Source organism: Trichomycterus rosablanca, chromosome 1 (assembly GCF_030014385.1).
Source record: "Trichomycterus rosablanca isolate fTriRos1 chromosome 1, fTriRos1.hap1, whole genome shotgun sequence".
NCBI classification, from domain to species: domain Eukaryota; kingdom Metazoa; phylum Chordata; class Actinopteri; order Siluriformes; family Trichomycteridae; genus Trichomycterus; species Trichomycterus rosablanca.
In genome coordinates this window covers 67,036,745-67,056,398 of record NC_085988.1, presented here as the reverse complement: position 1 = coordinate 67,056,398, position 19,654 = coordinate 67,036,745, and the positions used below count along the sequence as shown (strand labels likewise).

The 19,654-nt window shown below is 41.5% G+C and overlaps 1 protein-coding gene across 2 annotated transcripts in view; it reads right to left on the bottom strand.

Annotated features, from left to right (window-relative positions):
* The window catches only part of exoc4 (exocyst complex component 4), a 292,052-nt gene that overhangs the window by 160,977 nt on the left and 111,421 nt on the right, over nt 1-19,654 (bottom strand). For both annotated transcript variants that reach the window (XR_010012418.1, XM_062995374.1), the window contains exon 10: nt 13,239-13,335. Coding sequence is in view for 1 of the 2 variants with exons in the window: in XM_062995374.1 (XP_062851444.1) it covers nt 13,239-13,335 (97 nt within the window). In the remaining variant the exon portion in view is untranslated. The remainder of the gene's footprint in view (nt 1-13,238; nt 13,336-19,654) is intronic.

The following is a 19,654-nucleotide window of genomic DNA, read 5'->3' as shown; positions in this document are numbered from 1 at the left end:
GTAACATCATCTGTCCGTGAACTGAAGCTGAGGTGTAATTTGGTATGCAGCAAAATATGGACTAAATATCTTCCACAATGATGTGAAAGATCTCTGTTTTTTTAACAAGGCTAATTTGGGTTGGATAGCAAAAGAAATCATATTTTTTTAAAAGATTGCAAGATATGAAAAAGGCTCAGAACATGTGGTCTGTATCATTAAACGTGATTGGCTTGGATATAAAGCACTATAGAGGGGTGGAACCAGGGGTAGAAGTTTTGCTCTGGCAGATCATGTATTCCCTAATACAATATACAGTAATATTACTATTAATATGAATAGCTAGCATATTATATCACAAGATGCTAGCTATTTGACAAAGGATTCTGCCATGTTTTTATTTGAAAGCATGTCTATAACATGCCAGAAAGATATGTAACATGATAATTTCTTTAATTAATTAATTTATTTATTTACGTGTTCTATTTTACTATTTGCTTAATTTACTTATGTATAATAACTGATTTTTTTTTTTAATTATACCCTCAATTTTGTAAGTGCACCTTAAATGAGGAAAATCATGTACGCCTACATTTTTGACCTACACGCTGTAAAACTCCAAATAAGTCTAGGTTTACATCCCTCTTCTGTGGTGAACACAGGAGGCATTTGTTCAACAGCTGCACCTCAAAACAAATATGAGTGTCGATCAATGGCTCACGCTAATCTGAGTCAACACAAAGGAAAATGAGAAAGAAGAAAAAGACAAAGACAAAGAAAAACACACATGAGCAGAGAAGGAGAAAGAGAACCGGGCTGTAAAAAGCCGTTATTACAGATGAAGATTATGGCTTGGTGACAAACGGTCTCAGCTGGACTGTAAGTGCAGGCTAAACAAATACTCAGCATGTCTTCAATCAGACAAGTACTGATTGTGATGCTGGTGCATTCCAACATACGCTTGTGGATCAGTCTAACAGCGTCGCTTCAGCTCTGTCCAAACACTTCTAATCAGTTCGGCACCTACTGTCACCCAATCATGTCACCCAATCAATCTAATCGTCTATAATATGTAGCCAAAATTATGTGGACATCTGAAAAACATGTTGGAAACAGCATTAGTCGTCCTATTCCAAAACCATGAGCATTTATTTATTAGTATTTTAATGTCATGTTTTACACACTTTGGTTACATTCATGACAGAACAGGTAGTTATTGTTTACACAAAATTCATCAGTTTAAGTCTTTCTTTTCAGTTTTTCTCCAACCCCTACACCCCCAATTTTCTCCCCTAATCTAGTCGTACCCAATTACCCTCCAACAGTACTTACTGCATCTTTTTACCTGAACGAGGTGAGTTCATATGTGGATCAGCTTTGTGCACGGAGAACCACACCCTGATCAGCATTATTCCTCAACTCTGCGCAGGCGCCATCAATCAGCCAGCAGAAGTCGTAATTCCACCAGTTATGATGAACCGTGGTCTGGCTTGTCCCACCCTGTGAACAGCAGCCAATCGTTGCTCAAGCAGCCACCGAGCCACCCAGATAGCAGAGCTGTGATTCGATACGATGTATTCGAAATCCCAGCTCTGGTGTGCTAGCGTATTTTACCGCTGCGCCACCTGAGCGGCCAGTTACAGTTTTCAGACACAGTCATGGACAATTTTGTATTTCCAATCTACCTCACTTGTTCTTCCAATTCAGCTCCACACAGAAAAAACCTGGACCTGTTTATGGAAATTTGTGCACATTTATCTAACAGCACTTGTCAGGTCAAGCACTCATGTTTGATAAGAATGCTCACAATTGACATTTAAATTTATTAATATAAGGTTTTTAATGGGGTTGAGGTCAGGGCTCTGTGCAGGCCACTTGATTTTTTTTTTTACTCCTCACTGACAAATGAAAAATTAAGACTACCCGCTGACCCACTGACAATAGTCCAATGAGGATAAAGCCACAAACCGCTGATGTTTTTGGGTGGCCAAGACTCAGAAATGCCAGATAACATGAAGGTTTTGTCTGGTAAGAACCAAAAGAAGAGCTACTGTGGCTCAAAGGAAAATAATTTTAATACTGGTGATGAGGTGAATGTGTCAACACACAGTGCATTGAAACCATTTTGTGTGTAGGGCTGGTTAGTGGGATGCCAATCATAATGTCCAGTTGAAGAATCCTGTCCACTGTTAAAAGCACCTAAAACGGGCAAGCAGGCATCAACTAGACATCAGAGCAATTAAAGAACGTCAATTGGTCCAACAAATCCAGTTTTCTCCTAAATCACATAGACGAGGTGCCCAGGTGGTGCAGCGGGATATTCCGCAAGTGCACCAGCTTTGGGACTCTGAACTCCCTGAGTTGGGTAAGTCTGCTGGGTGAGAAAAGACCAGACTAAAAAAGGGGTGGGGTCTTCGACGCTGTGTAAGGACCTTGGTTAGTGACTCTTTGTCTGTAAGACTGACCTCATGAGCGAATCCACCAAAGAATGGGCAAATAAGAGGGGGGTCGGTGGACAGACTATCAACATTTTCTGCTTGTGTTTGGGCCATTGCATCTTGGGAAAATCTTGGCCCTTTGCCGCTTTTGCCTCAGACTCTCCTTTGGCTAAACAAACCTACAGGCTAATTAACACAGCAACATGCCAGATCTATCATCTGTTAAAAACTACAGACAGTACCTGTACACCCCCTCCTCTTTAACCCCCACCCTCAAGCACTCAGGAACTACAACGACCCCAGCGCATGTTTCCCAGCGGGGGGTGTGGATGGGGGGCAATCACTTAGATACTACGGCTCTGCCAGCTCTAATCACCGGCGGGCACCAATTGCGGCAGGAAGAGAGATTACGGCAAGCCGCACAGTCGCCCCCATTTCAAAATGCCAAGCCCAGTCAGGGCAGGAGGGTTTAAATACCACTCAAATGTCAGCGGGAGGTCTGCATGAGTCAAACTAAATTACCTCCTACCTGCTCGGGCTCCCATAGCTGAGCACACTATAGCAGGTGTGTGTCAGTAGGTAGGATTTCAGACACAAATGATACTCTCTCTCTCTCTCTTACACACACACACACACACACACACAGTGATTAAACACTGAGGAAATAAATAAAATGCAAATAATTATTTAGTCCCAACAACAATAATCACCATCATTATTATTATAACACCTCATTTGAGGAGTAAAAAAGTATTTTCCAAACTAGACACTAAAATGTCAACAATGTGTAAGTATTCTCTCAGTGGAGACATCTCTGGCAGCTATTAATGCCGGCGAATAAATGTCAATCAATTGTGCACAAGATTGACCAATTTTGGTCCATTTTGCTGTGTAATGGCTTGTTCCTCGTAATCTTTTCATACCGGCTCTTGAAACATGATCAACTGCAAGCACAAAGTCTGAAGTGCAATTCGTCCAGAACAGACTTTTTATAGTTTGTTAAAAGAGTTGCTCCTTGACCTAGACAGCGTGGCTGTAGTTTCACATTTTTTGCATTGCTTAATGATGAACATAACTCAGCTTAAACGTATGTTTGAGTACCGTTTAATGCATTTGACGTCTTCTTGTATCCTTCTCCACATGTTTCTAAATCACTTTATTTTTATATGTTCTGTAGACAAATTGTACTATGTTGACAGAACTTAAAATGAGATTTATATTTATATTATATTTATATGTGCCGCTAATCCACAGGTTTTGCCTGCTGATTGAATTTGGCAAGGCAATGTTGCATGGGACTAAAGCTAATTGTGCAATTATATGGGTATGAATACATAACAAAATGTGGTAGGAACTGGTGGGTAAAAGTGTACGGTATACAGATTACTACAGTGTAGCCTAGTGGGTAGAGATATGAGCTGTCAATCAAAAGGTTGAGAGTTCAAATCCCAGCTCTGCCATTCAGCCAATGTTGAGTAAGGCCCTTAACCCTCTCTGGTCCAGGGGTGCCTATGACCTGATCTTAGCTTCCAAACGAGCTGGGATATGCAAAAAATTTAAACATTTATTGTAGTGTTCATGTGTACATGTGAATATGACAAATAAAAGCATTTTTGTTTCATATTAGTACATTTTATATATTGATTTTAGAACATTTGTAGTATGATTTTATTCTTTAATTCACTGATCTGTAGCTGGAAAGCTACTTTATAACAATAATAATAAGTTCAACTTATATAGCGCCTTTAACCAAGCTCAAGGTCGCTGTACAGTAATAGAGAGTAGAAACAAAACAAAAACAAACATAAGTGTGTGAGGATAGGTTAGAAATATAGGTTCAAGAAGTAGAATGAAAATGTTGTGAGAAGAGATGGGTCTTTAGAGACACCTTAAAAACGGAAAGAGAAGAGATAGAGCGAAGAGTCGGGGGCAGAGAGTTCCAGAGTGTTGGGGCGGCAACGCTGAAGGATCTGCCGCCCATAGTGGACATCCGAAATCTAGGAACAGAAAGCTGATTTGTGTCTGACGACCTTAGTCTACGTGATGGTGTGCGACGTGTGAGAAGTTTAGTAAGACAGGCAGGGGCGAGACCATTTAGTGCTTTAAAAGTGAGGACCAGAATTTTAAATTTAATACGCATGGAAATTGGCAGCCAATGTCGTTTTTCCAGAACAGGGGTGATGTGGTCAAACTTTCGGGTAAATGTCAGGACCCTAGCAGCCGCATTTTGTATAGTTTGCAGGGAACTGAAGGTTTTGGCGGGGAGTCCGTACAATGAGGAATTGCAGTAGTCCAGACGACTGGTGACAAAAGCGTGTATCAGTGTTTCCGCCACCTCAAATGAAAGAAAGGGACGGAGACGAGTAATACTGCCAAGGTGAAGAAAGGCTGATTTGGATAGGGATTTCACATGAACACCAAGATTTCGTACCCAGTTAGAAGGTGTGATGGAAACATTCCCAATGAGGGGAGAGTTTGTGAAGAAGGAAAGTGAAGTTTTAGTGCCCACATAAAGAAGCTCAGTCTTAAGGGGATTAAGAAGCAGGAAGTTCGAATGCAGCCAAGATTAAAGTTTATCATATATTAGACATAAATATCCAAGAACAATACACAGCACTGAATACTGAGTAGACAAACTCAGCCTTGAAATGACACCCAATAGCGCAGGGTGTGGTGCAGCGGTCTAAAGCGCTAGCCTACCGGTGCTCTCGACCAGCCAAGTGCCTACACAGATGTAAGGGAATGGTCGAGGGGGTTCTTCATTGCTGCTATAAGTGCAGAATCTGCATGAGAGGTGTGGACTATCACAGATAAGAGTGTGTAATTAAGCAATAGAACACGAGAGGGAGTGTGTTATCGCGAATAACATCATGGCTGTGATTTGGCGAGTGCCGTAGATCATCACAGCCGTGGTGTTATTCGCGATAACACACGACCTCAAGTGTTCTATTGCTTTTATACAACAGTTTTTACAAAATAAAGAAAGAAAATAAATCAAAGAAGCCCTGAATTTCATAATAAATATGCTTTAATATTGACAATACCTTCCACCAAAAAGTAGTTCCACACCGAATATAAAGTTTAACACTACAAAGAAGACATCCCAAGTTGCAAAAACTAATTTCAGGGAGGTAAGAACAACAAGAAGAAAAAGGCAAGAACCTCCAAAGGAAAAAAAGAAATAAAAAACCTTTTGCACACACCAAAGGATATGGGTGATAACAGAACTTTTAGGAGCTGTTAACTGGGCTATTAAGCTAACTGTTCGCGTTACAAACACATTAATGTTCCCTACATAGTGCACTAGATTGTGTATCAGATCATGGATTTAGCTTCCCTACATAGTGCACTAGATAGTGAATTAGACAATTGGTTATGTTCCCTACACAGTGCACTAGATTGTATATCAGATAACGCATTCATGTTCACTACATGGTGCACAAGACAATATATTAGACAATTGATTTATGTTCCCTACACAGTGCGCTAGATTGTACTGTATATCAGATAACGGATTTAAAACGCGATCGGAAAAAAAAAGTCTGTGTTGCCTGCGTGTGCGTTTGTGTGCATGAAGCTTGTCGTTACTGGCAACGCGTCAGCGGAGTAATACAGTTGTGGTGTGAAAAGTTATCACGAATATCAGCACGGTTAGAACGCTTCTCAACCAATCAGATTGTAAGGTCGGAACTAACTGTTGTATAACTCCATACGCAACACGGCTCTCTGTGTGACTTTCTCTGGCAGGTGGAATGAAGCCATCATCGGTTTGCACAGGTGTGTTGGACGAAGCATTTGATAGACTACAGCTCTCCTCGGTCAGGGTGGGGACTGCAGCAGATGAGGTAGATACAATCGGGGAATTGGATATGACTAGATTGAGAGGGAAGTGCATGGGTGCAAAAATAGAATTGTAATTAAAAGGGGAAAAACGAATTGACTAAAGACTATCAGTGCTCTGCTACTATGGAAAAACTTTCACTACAGAGCTTAAACACACACACACACACACACACAACCATTATAAAGCAAAAGCAATCAATACACAGGGAGACGTGATACCCCGATAAGTGTTTCTGCACCTTCCAGTGTGCTGCAGATACCAGGGAAGAGCCAATATATTACAGTGTAAAGTTCTGAAGACAGAGTGTGAGGTTGCACCGAGGGAGTATCGATTACTTCACGCTAGGCTAGTCCTACTCCAACCAATTCACAATGCAAACATTAACTTCACCATGGCGATTCATGATCTTTTACTAAACATCACCCGCCAACAAAGATTCTATCGAGCCAGGATCGCAGAGCAAATTGTCGAGCGCCTGCATTAAGACGTGCCATCGATTTAACGTATAGTTCGTTTCTTTCGCTGATGCAGCAGCGAGTGCGCTCCTGTCACGGCCCGCGGGGAAACATCGATTAACATGGAGAATCGTATCAATTCTAAATTAAACAGGCGAGTTCCCGACCGACACTGGCGCACACGCGCCACAACAGCCCACTGAACCCGGCAGATGGTGAGCCAACAGCCGAGGGCAGGAGCGCAGACCCTGAGCTCTTAGGGATGAATGATGAGGGCCATTACGGACGACACACTGAAGGTGGAGCGCAGCAGCTCGTCTATTCATGCGTCGGTTTGTTTGGCCGGACGCCTGCAGCCATGTGCGTGGCAAGCTTGCCATTTATCTGCGGTGGACTATAGCCGGGCACGCCTTCTGCCCACCCCTTAACGCCGATGACAATCCATGTGTTAAACTTACAGGGGGCTGGCAAAGCAAGAACCACATTAAATTAATGGAGTTCATTTCAGGACAGGAAGAAACTAAGGGCTGTTAAAAGGGCGAATATTCAGTGACAAATTTGCATCGCTGTCACAAAAATTTAAAAATTATGGAACGTTTTGAGAGAATCAGTGTTAAATTTCCCAGCTGTGGAGGTTAAAAATGTTTAATTTATTTATTTTATTTATTAGGATTTTAATGTCATGTTTTACACACTTTGCTTACATTCATGACAGGACAGGTAGTTACTGGTTACACAAGATTCATCAGTACAAGTTTTCAACCCAGATCGCTCCACCTGGGAATCAAACCCAGGACCTTCTTGCTGTGAGGTGACAGTGCTACCCACCAAGCCAACGTGCCGTCCCAAAAATAGATAAACAGCAACAGTAAAGCGGAACAGTGGTCGCAAGTGAAAGCTTACCAACAGGGTATGGACAACAATCAGACGTTTGGATTGGAGTTGATTTAGAATCGTTTGGTATGAAAGCCCAATGTGCAAAAATGTCTGACTTGGGCGCAGCAGGATATTCCACTATCACACCAAGCGCCGAGATTCTGAACACCCCGGTTCGAGCCTCGGCTCTGTTACCGGTCGGCTGGGTACCGGTCTAGCGAGCAAAATTGGCAGTGCCTGTAGCAGACACAAAAAATTGGCCACTGTGTCTGCTGGGTAGGGGAAATGACCGGACTAAGTGGGTGGGGTCTTCAAACGCTGTGCAAGGACCCTGGTTAGCGGAAAGGGGCATCTGTGCAAAGTAAAAATTACCTTACTGCCTACATCAGTAGAACTGTGTTTGGAAGAAGCCAAATGATTCCTTCAACCCACAAGTGCATTAGCAGTCACTTGGTAGAAAATATTACAGTAGATCCAAAGATTTTTCCCCCTCTCTATCTCCCAGTTTAGTCATTTCCAATTCCCAGTATCTATCACAATCCTCTTGCACAACCCCACTCTAGCCACAGACTGATGCACTCAGTAATATTCATCTTGTTATTCACCAACCAGAAGTCCGGGTTCACACAGAGCTTTATCATGTATGGAGAATCACACAAATCCAGCGCTTTAGTCAGAGACAGGCTGGCACTATGAAACCCCAGGCAAGAGTAACCCCAGTCCGACCCTTTACCCACAGACACGGCCAATTGTGATTGCAGGAGTCTTTGTCCAGGTTGGTGGCACAGCCACGATTCAAATGCATTAGACCACTGCTCCATCAAAGCATCCAATCAACACATTTTACAGGATCAGATGCACCCTATGGTGCAAACACTTTCCTGGTGATGTTAAAAGTAATCTAGGGCAGGTGGAATGCCTTTATTTGTCAAATAAGCACATGTATAGTACAATGAAGCTCTTATTTACTTATATGAGCGGCATTGTGATGGAGCTGGTAGAATGGTGCGACAGCTATTAATTCCATAGGTGTGAGTGAGTGAGTGGGTGAGTGATGTTTCTGTTTGTGATAAACATATAAACACATACACATGTATAGTACGATGGAACTCTTTATTTGCTTATTTGAGCTTGTCTGGAAGCCCCTGGAGCTGATACCCCTTTTCCACCAATGCAGTTCTGGTTCCGTTCCGGTTCCCGAACTTGATTTTGAAGCGGTTCCGCGTGTTTCCACCGAAAAAAGAGGTTCCAGACAGCGAACTTGCGTTCTAATCTGGCACCACAGAATATTTGGTTTTTCAGCGCGAACCGTGACGTCCATCTGTGGGCGTGTCACAGTGTAGAGGTTTGGAGTGGACGTTTTCACATGAGACATTATAACATTTTATAGAATTTAAACCACTTTCATGTTGACACATTTTGAACCAGTTTGCCGCTGATATTCACTGATATTTTTAAAGCGATGAACTGTGTGATATGACGTGGTAAAAGTGACCCGGACAGTATATACACTTAAATAAAGCGTAACGTGGCTTCTTGTACTAAAACAATGAGCGATGAATTTGGGCAGCACAGAGCACTTTTAACCAGTAATAACGGAGAGAAATTGAGTGTTTGTGTGGTACTTCTAGTATATTCAGCCACGTTACGCTTTATTTAGGTGAAGCTTTTTGTGGATTCAGAACCCCGAGCTGCATAAACACCACACGTGAAGTAAATCCAGTTAAACACAGACACGTGGAGTTTTTAGAGTGGATTTGATGGTTATTTTACACTAATGTTTGTTCGTGTCGTGGAACTTTAATGATGTTTTATCGCTCAAGCCGAGCGCCGAGCAAAACGGCTATTTACGCAGAGAGTCGCGGTGAAAGCGAAGCGCAAAACGCTTCTCACATCAGTGAACTAAATAAAACAATAACTGCAACAAACACGTCTACGTCTTCTTATCATCAACAGCTGATGGATGCTTTTTACATAAAAACGAACATCTGTAACAACAGCACAAATGCTAACACATAATCTACACACTCCGTCATGATATTACGACTCTTTGTGTAACGCCCACCATTGATGACGCAGGCTTGGTTCCCAAAAACTGGTGAAAATGCAGTTCGGTTCTCTACAAAACACCAAGGTTCGAAGAAACTTGAACAGAACCAGTTCAAGAACCATGGTTCTTTTGGTGGAAAAGTGCGAGGGTTAAGGGCCTTGTTTAAGAGCCCAACAGTGGCTGTATGGCATAGCCTGTTCTACTCACTAGCCTACCACTGGCTTAATACATACTGTTACAATCATTAAAGAGCGTTTGCTGTAGACCAGGATAGCAACTTGGGTCTGTGGAAATTTAATGCCCATCTCCAATGTCCACTCATGTGTCCTGCAACCGGACCAAAAAACCGAGATGATATATTAGCTGTTGGTAAATGTGTTTACATTCCATTTTTAGTGCATCAGTGGTTTTATTTTTTAGCTGGTATCTTGCTGTTCCTCTGGTTGTCCTGAAGCTCTGACAAGCCCAGACTTAAGCTGTAGATCTTGCTGACATGTCCCCCATCAGGCATTTATCTTTTAAACCCGATTCGTGTGTGTGTGTGTGTGTGTGTGATAAGTTGGACGCAGCATCTGCTCGCTCTGTTTGTGTGTTTGTACTGATCTGTGTAGGATCATCAGGACTGCAAGCTCTGCTAGTGCTGCTGATGGCAAAGAGGAAAGATCAGCTGCATGTGGCTTTGAGTCCTCACAACACGACCTTTTTTAGTGCTTCTACTGGTATCCAGCTTGTGCGCAGTGTTAAAGCATTAGCTGTTTCCACGACTGTGGTCAGCACCTTGCAGATCTGAGCACAGAAAGTTTCTTAAGTGCTCTATTCATTTTTGTATACAATTTAGCATAACCAGACTGCTGCTGGGGACGGCGTCCAGGGAGGGTGTATATTCGCCTGACACGAACTCCCTCCAACATGTCGACAATCCCTTCTTTATTCACCCATACTTCAGTGGATTTGCCACGCACCCCAATCTCTGCGCTCCTCCACTTTCTGTACAGTGACCTTGGTGTTGGGCAACCAAGGTCCCAACACAGCTTTGATAACCGCCTTAGTCCGGTCTTTCCCACCCACCAGACTGGAAGCAAATTTTGTCTGCTGCAGGCATTAGCCAATTATGCCTGCTAGAGGGCAGCCAGCACTGGTGTGCTAGCAGATTATCCCGCGGCGCTATTTCTGTTCAAACGTTCAAAACGGAATAGTGTAGCTTTGGTCAGGAAAGGAGTGAGTAATGGTCTCAATTTCAAACTGACAGTAAAGCCAAATAAGCTCTCCTGGACTTCTGGTCACATTACTGCTGTTGTTTATTACTCAGAGTGATATGAGTGGCACTGTGATGGAACTGGTAGACTGGTAGGGGGCACAGAAAAATAGGTCCTGGAAACCCGGGCTCATTCCCTACCCTTGGAGAAGGTAGAATGGTGCGATAGCTAGGGAGTGAGTGGGTAAGTGAGTGAGTGATGTTTCTGTTTCTAACAGTAATCTAGGGCACATGGAAAGCATTTGTTTGTCAAATAAACATATACAAATGTATAGTACAATGAAACTCTCTATTTGCTTATTTCAGCTTGTCTGGAAGCCGCTGGAGCTAAACGGGGTTAAGGGTCTTGCTTAAGGGCCCAATAGTGGCTGAATGGCAGGACCAAAATTTAAACCTACAAGCTTCCAATTGGTCGCCCAAGGTTCTCTCACTAGCCTACCACTGGATTTATAAATACTGCTACAATTATTCATTCTTACCTTTGGAGAATGAGTGAGTGAGTGGGTGGTTGGTGGCTTTGAGTGAGTGAGTGGGTGAATGAGTGGGTGAGTAAGTGAATGAGTAAGTGAGTGGGTAAGTGAGTGAGAAGATGGGTGGGTGAGTGAGTGAGTGGGTAGTTGGTTGCTTTGAGTGAGTGAGTGAGTGAGTGAACAAATGGGTGTGTGTGAGTGAGTGAGAGGGTGAGTGAGTGAGTGGGTGGGTGAGTGGATGAGTGAGTGAGTGAGTGAGTGAGTTGGTGTGTGAGTGAGTGGGTGGGTGAGTGAGTGAGAAGATGGGTGGGTGAGTGAGTGAGTGGGTAGTTGGTTGCTTTGAGTGAGTGAGTGAGTGAGTGAACAAATGGGTGTGTGTGAGTGAGTGAGAGGGTGAGTGAGTGAGTGGGTGGGTGAGTGGATGAGTGAGTGAGTGAGTGAGTGAGTTGGTGTGTGAGTGAGTGGGTGGGTGAGTGAGTGAGAAGATGGGTGGGTGAGTGAGTGAGTGGGTAGTTGGTTGCTTTGAGTGAGTGAGTGAGTGAGTGAACAAATGGGTGTGTGTGAGTGAGTGAGAGGGTGAGTGAGTGAGTGGGTGGGTGAGTGGATGAGTGAGTGAGTGAGTGAGTGAGTTGGTGTGTGAGTGAGTGGGTGGGTGAGTGAGTGAGTGAGTGAGTGAGTGAGTGAGTGAGTGATTGGGTGAGTGGGTTTGTGTGTGATGTCTAGGTGTATTTCTGTATTGAACTTGATTCCCATTGCAACCCTGACCAGCATGGCTAATGGAAATGAGATGATGAATAATTCACACAGTTATCCTGGGCTATCCAAATACAGAGCGTTTCTATTTAACTACTTATAAATCAAAATGACTTAAAGTGAAACTGTAACTACCAGTAACAGATCTGAGTGTTCCCTGATCTAAATAGAACCTCCCACACTTCACACCTTTAATAACACTAATATGCTATAAGCTAAAATGTTATAATAAACACACAGGCTATATCAGGTGGAGATAATGTACCAGAATCTCACTGCTCAGGGAGCAAACAAACAAACTAAACAAACGGTAAGCTGCCTTTAGTTTCTCAGTTATATTTCACATTTGCTTTTTTTATTTAGCAAAACACAGGTACCAATGTAGGTCTTTCAAAGAAGCATAGTGGTAAAAATTGCGCTTTTAAAAGCTGTTGGATATGACTTATTATTATTAATCAGACTGCAAATTAACCAAAAACTTGTGTAAGGTTATCATAATAGTAGCAAGAGAGTAGGGCTTAAATGATGTTAAATTTCTACCTAGCAAGGGGCAAGTAGGATCTTTAAAAACGAGTCCTAGGTGTCCAAACATCTGCACAAGATTGTAGATCTGATCCCAGCACAACTGTATTACTTTCCTTCTTTATCTTGGCTTATTTATGACAATCTTTGTGTGTTTCTACAACAATCCCTCTCTGTGTAACGCTCAGCCCATTAGACACAAGGATTCCCGGCAGACTGGCAATGCTCACATAAATAGGAAAATGAAAAAATAAAGCACAGCTCAAATGTAATGTGAGAGTTAGAATTGCACTACAGTCAAATTCTGGGGAAGCTGACCAGGGCTTGATTAGATCTTCGTAATACCACAGTAACATGAGAGGGCATTAGTGGGACAGACCAGATGCTCAGGGAAATTGGATGTGAATGTGGAGGGAAGCATCTCCAAGCAATGCCGTCAACAGAATTCAAAATCAGGGGTGCCACATAGAAATCACAGACTAGAGGCAAAGTAATGAAAGGATGAATCTGCCATTGTTAGCTTACATACTACATGTACCGAGTCAGTGGTGTAAAACCATCTCAAGAAGTAGAGAGGTGAGTTTTTGAAAGCCTACCTGAGCAGAGGCTGAAAGATGACTGTGATGTTCCTGGCTCCTGGCTTACACAAGAACTTAGTTTCACCTCCTTCAATCAAGTTATCATCAGCTCCTCCTGTACAGAAAAACAGAAATAAAGATTAATATGCTTAATTAATGGACTGTATCGTAGAGCAGTATGATTTCTCAAACGTAACAGTGATTACATTCATGCGAAAGAAGCATAGGTGATTTCTGAAGAAAGTGTACTAATCTGATGCACAATTTGCACCATAACAGCAATTACTTATGTACACAAGTTGTTTTTTTATCGATCGCTTTATCCTGGCAGGTCTGGTTCTACAGGGTAACACAGGGCACAAGGCAGGAATACCCTGAATAGGGTGCCAATCCCTCAGATAGTCAATCAAGTTTGTAGACTTGAACACATACGTATCTCAGAGGTGATGGGCTAGAGTAATATATCACTACGCATCCCATACACCATAAAGGATAACACATTTAAACTACAATTTTTATTTAAAAATAATGGCAAATATGACATCCTGGATTTAAACTGCCAAGCTGTACTGCAAGCTACTACTTAGACAGCACTAATGAAATGTTGTTAGTATGGCATTCAGGTGGCACTGCAGTAAAACATACTAGCACACCAGAGCTGACAACTCAAGCTCCGCTACCAGCAGGCTGGGCGCCTACACAAACAACAATTGGCTGTTGTTTTAGGTGGGTGCCAGAAGGGATTCCTCATAACTCATGCAGTTACGACCTCTGCTGGCTGATTGATGGCGCCTGCACAGAGAAGGGGGACAATGGGGATCAGGATGTGTCTCACAAAGCTGATCCACATATGAACTCGCCTCGTACAGGTAAAAAAAATGCAGTGGGTACTGCACATGTGTCGGAGGGGGCGTGTGTTAGTCATGGCTCTCCTCATTCAGAGTGGAGGTCAACATCAGTAGAAAGGAAGCCTAATACTACTGGGTAATTAGATACGACTAGACTGGGGTGAAAAATAAAAAAAATGTTTGATAATATCTTTATTTATACTTATATTTATTTATGTATACTATGTATAATATCCTCTCTTGCTGATGCACACTTTTGTCGGCTAATACTAGCTTAGCACTGGCTAAAAGCCATAGCCTGCCTACCTAAGCATAAGCATTGTTGCTGACCATGTGCATCCTTCTACAGCAGGGAAGTCTAAACTACGACTCGTGGGCCATTTATTGCCCATTACCCGTTCTGAAATTGCCTGTGAGGTCATTTAGAAATTAAAGTCCTACAGGTCAAAGGTCTAGAAAAGTCATTCCTAGCTTGAACACTGGGTGTCGCTATTACACATTACCTAGTGGCCTGGTTCCACAAACATAACACTGAATTCTGTGTACTTTAATGGCTTTCCTAGTCAGCAGATCTGAATACTGCTCCAGTACAGTCTATTTAGGATGTGGTGGAACTGGAGACTTGCAGCATGGATGTCCATGTCCAAGTCACAAAGACTCAAGGATGTCCAATGGTATGGTTTTCCTACAAACTTGACCAGTCTGTGTCACACATGATTCATTTACTCATGATTATTTAAAAATTGGATATGATACTCAGCCCTGCTTTTTTCATAAGCAAATATATAAACACATCTTGACAGAAAGGTTCAGAGGGGTTCATCTGATCTGTCTGGGCTATCCCCGAGTGACCACGGCCAGAGCCCACGCTAACGGGGTTAATAAGAAAATCATGGCAGTGTAATTCATCTCGGCAGAAGGCTCACCAAAAAACAGCAGCGCTCCACTCCTTATTACCTCCACTCATCCACACAATCAATATAATTGAGTGAGAGGGGATCGCTTGCGCCGTCAATTAAAAAAGAAAATAAAAAACCAAATGGCTCGGAGCATCGGGTTTGTGTATGGACCAGCGGCTCACAGGTAATAAATAACGTCACCTCGCCGCCTTCTCTCACAATGTTATTTATTTTTCACAGCACTTTAAGACACCGAAAGGACTGCTTACAAAAATGATGCTCTGAACTGCTCACAAACACAACACACACACACCTCACTGCATCTGCCTTTATTACTCATCTAAATAAGTCAGAGCTGACTCAGACTCTCAGATGCTAAATCGATCTGATCTAGATTTAGCCACTAATTTGATGCACAATTTGCACCATAACAGAAAAACAGAAACAAAGATAAATGCTTAACAGATGGACTGAACAGTACGATTTCTCAAACGTTAAAGTGATTGAATTCAGGTGAAAGAAGCATGTGTAGGTAATTTCTGAAGAAAGCGTACTAATCTGATGCACAATTTGCACCATAGCAGCAATTACCTAGGTACAAAAGTCGTTTTCATCAATCACTTTATGATGGCAGGTCTGTTTCTACAGGGTAACACAGGGCACAAGGCAGGAACACCCAGAACAGTGCGTCAATCTCCCACCCAGACAGTCAATCAAGTTTGCGTAGACACCCACCTGTCTAATAGCGCACCTTATATTTGAACACAGAGCTGACTCAGACTCTCAGATGCTGATCGATCTGATCACTATATTTAGCCACATATAGTGGATTCATCTAATGCAGTGGTTTCCAACATGTGTGTCACGTCAAGTCAAATGTATTTGTATAGCGTTTTTTATAATAGACATTGTCTCAAAGCAACTTTACAGAATACAGGACCAACAGACCAAAAACCCCCGTTGAGCAAGCCAAGGGCGACAGGGGCAAGGAAAAACTCCCTTAAAAATACAGGAAGAAACCTTGAGAGGAACCAGACATCCTACGGTATCCTCAAACTGATGAATTAGCCTCTTGAATGCCCACCAGCCCAGTACTGCTGAGACCCAGGTTCAATCTCTGCTGCCTGTCTGAGAAAGGGAATGCCAGACAGTAGGGGTGGGCGATATAATATCGTTCACGATAATACCTGTATAGTTGTAAATTCGATATGATTTTTGCCATATCGCAATATTGTTAGCAAACGCGCGTCACTCGCTCTCAAGCGCGTAACAGTGCAGAGAGTAGTACCGGAGTCAGCACTGCGTGAGTCAGAGAATGATGTGAGGCCAAAAACTTTGTCAGTGGACGAACATAGAATACACAGGTTACCATTTTAGAACGTTTAAAACACAAAAGCGCTAAGCGAAAAGCTTTCCTTCGCGTATGAGCATGGAAACTGAATCACTGAGTCAATGAGTCAGAAACGACTCTTTTCAAACGAATTATTCATTGGAATCAAATCAAAAGACTGTGCTCTTATCCATGGTAAAGATTCATTCGTTTGGTGCTGCTGTTTACCGTGCGCTTTCATTTAGCAACGATAGCAAAGAATTATCAAATATTAAACGTTAAATTTTTTCGATGCTTATTAATTTGAAGTAAAACGGACAGTATAAATGTGAGTGTGAGATTCTGCTGGTTTGTTATATATAAATATACTACAATGTTGTGTGTTTTTAAGAGAACTTATTAACAATATAAGGTAAAATACGAGCGGTGGCCTGCCATTGTACTTTAAGTTTACATTATATCGTATCGTATATCGCCACTTCTCAAAAGCATATGGAGATATAAGTTTTTTAGCCATATCGCCCAGCCCTACTGGAAGTGATGCTTAATTTAATGTACATTTAGTAACATTTGTACCTTAGATTTCCTGACTGTCTGCAAAACAAAAGTGTTTTTAAAATAAACTTTTTAAAAAAAGTGTTCTTATATATCGCTAGTGAATATCGTTATATCGCAAAAATATCCCAAAATATCGTGATATTATTTAAAGGTCATATCGCCCACCCCCACCAGATAGACTATAATCCTGTATCCGATGCAACAGTGACTCCTACCATTTGATCATGGTGCTGGCCCAAAAGACCAAGAATAACTGAAGTACAGTGTGTTCCTCAGTGTGTGTTATGGGTAAATGTAGAAATCAGCTACTGAATCGTGAAAAAAGTTTTATAGCTTCACTCGTGTCAGAGAGAGGGTGTGCTAGTCTGTGGTCACCTTGCCCAGCATGGAAGATGTGCATAAAGCAGAGGCTGACAATGCACTGAAGCACAATGGACATGCCTCAATTACTATTAAAACAATTAAAAATAAAAAAGAGAATTTTTTAATCAGCTGTTTCTGGTGCTCAGACAACTGATTGGTTGCGTTAGGAATAACTAGTGCTTTCTTGATATAAAACCTGTAGCCACATCAACTCTTTGTGGCCTTGGCAGTCCAGCCTATTTTTGTGCATTTTTCGCCTAAAAGACATACCTAGTTTCTAAGGCTTCTCATTCAGAAAGTTTATAAGATAACACAAAAATTATACTTCAGTGTTATAGAAAACCCTTTAAAGTATTAGAAAAACACAGCCAAATGCCATGATGTTATGTTACAATGATCAAATGATGACAAAACCCCCCCAAAATGTAGGCGCTTTTTACATTTATTTTGAAAATCCAAAGTTTCAGTGAGTATAAGTAGGACTGCAGGTCTGCAAAAAACCTAAACAACATTATAGAGTTGTAGGCAAATGTGTTTTCTGTCACCAGCCCAAATTTTAGGCCTCTAACTCAATCTGATCTGGAGTTATTGCACCTGGACTGGCATCACACCCCGCTGCTCTCCAAATCTCTCCAAAGCTTTCCAACTCAGAATAAACAGATTATACTGCAGATAAAATGTGTAAAATGCATTATTTATACTTTATAAAGTCATTATTTATAGCATGTCTCTGTGTTTTGGGGTGTAGAACTCTTTCACTCTCTGTAACTGCAGCCAGAACACACCCTCCCCCAACAGGCACGCACACACTAAATAGAAACATTGTAACCTGAGAGCGCAGCCAGTGTGAACTGTTTACGACCTGAGTCGTTTGAATTGAATCAGAGAGCATTGCCAAGCATAAGAGGGAAGAATGACTCTTTTACTGACTCAGTTGTTCAAATTCAAACGTGCGTAATCCTGGAGCGCATGTTTCTATGACGACGGCTGGTGAAGTACAGCTGTTTAGACAAATCCGACAGGCTAAATTCAAAATGATGGGTGGGATATAAGCTGGTCCTCCAATCAAAAGCAAAATATGCAAATATTTTTGCATTTCTCCAATGAAAATCATTTATTCTGTGGCCTGATGAATAACTGTCTCTACATTGGCTGTAAAGGTATTACGTAACATAACAGCCAAACACTGAGCAGTATCAGTTAGAGGGAGGATATTTGAATACTTTGAATGCTTTTTCATAACAATACGCGCTGATATTCGCGTGTTATTGACTTTATAAGTTAAAAAATATGTTTGCCACAATCCAAGATGGCCGCCGTGTATGTAAACATTTACAAAAAAGTGGATTTTATCTCGAATGGAAAGACTAATGAATATAAATTTGGTCTCAGATTGAAGATAAGAGAACAAGGTATGCGCTGATTTAGCTCTCATGCTTTTGTTTGATATAACTTTGTCGCGGTGTTGTTGTTTACCGAGTGCTTTGATGCATTGCATGCTATGCATTGATGGCAGAGCTTTATCAGATATGAAACTTTTCCGGGATATTTTTTATGCTGATTTATTCGAAGTAAAACAAACAGCAGAAATGTGATGGTGAGATTGTACTGGTTTGTGTGGTATACATTTTGTCGGTATTAATGTAAGTACCGCTGTATAATATTACAAAATATAAACGCTGTACTTCTGGCAGAATTTATCAGACCTACAATTCTTTTGTGTTTTTAAAATAACTTATAAACAAAATAAGCTCAATGTTTACGTTGCTAAAAAGTAGAGATTTTAAGCTATCAAAAGTACCTTGTTTACCAGCAGTGATATTTTGACGGTGTAACAGTATACAGAGAAACACAATAATATAAATTCCTAGCCCGTCGTCGGGCTAAGGACCACCAAGGGGTTTTAAACTTGAGTACAACTATATTTAGCCATTTTACATCTGATGATTTGTACAGGAAATAAATAAAATGTACAAAAATAAATAAAAATGAATATTAAAATACACAGCATTGCAGAATTATAGCTTAGTACCAAAACGCTTTATAGTTACAGTACTTCTGCAGTTTTTCACATCATCTCCCTCCCCACAGAAAACTGGTTACATTTGATAAGAAACCAAACACACAACAGTCTTATGTTACTCAAGACATATGTTGTAACTTCTTTATTTAAAGAAATATATATATATTTAGAGGCCGTCACAGCTCAACCGGCCGATAGGACCGCTGCTCCCTGCACTTCAGTTCACTACAATGTTAGCTCAGAAAGCTAGATACTGCCCAATCATTTGGATTAAAAATTTTGATATTGCACATGATACAGATCTCTCTCTCTCTCTCTCTCTCTCTCTCTCTCTCTCTCTCTCTCTCGCTCTCTCTCTCTCTCTATATATATATATATATATATATATATATATATATACACAACGAGTAGGC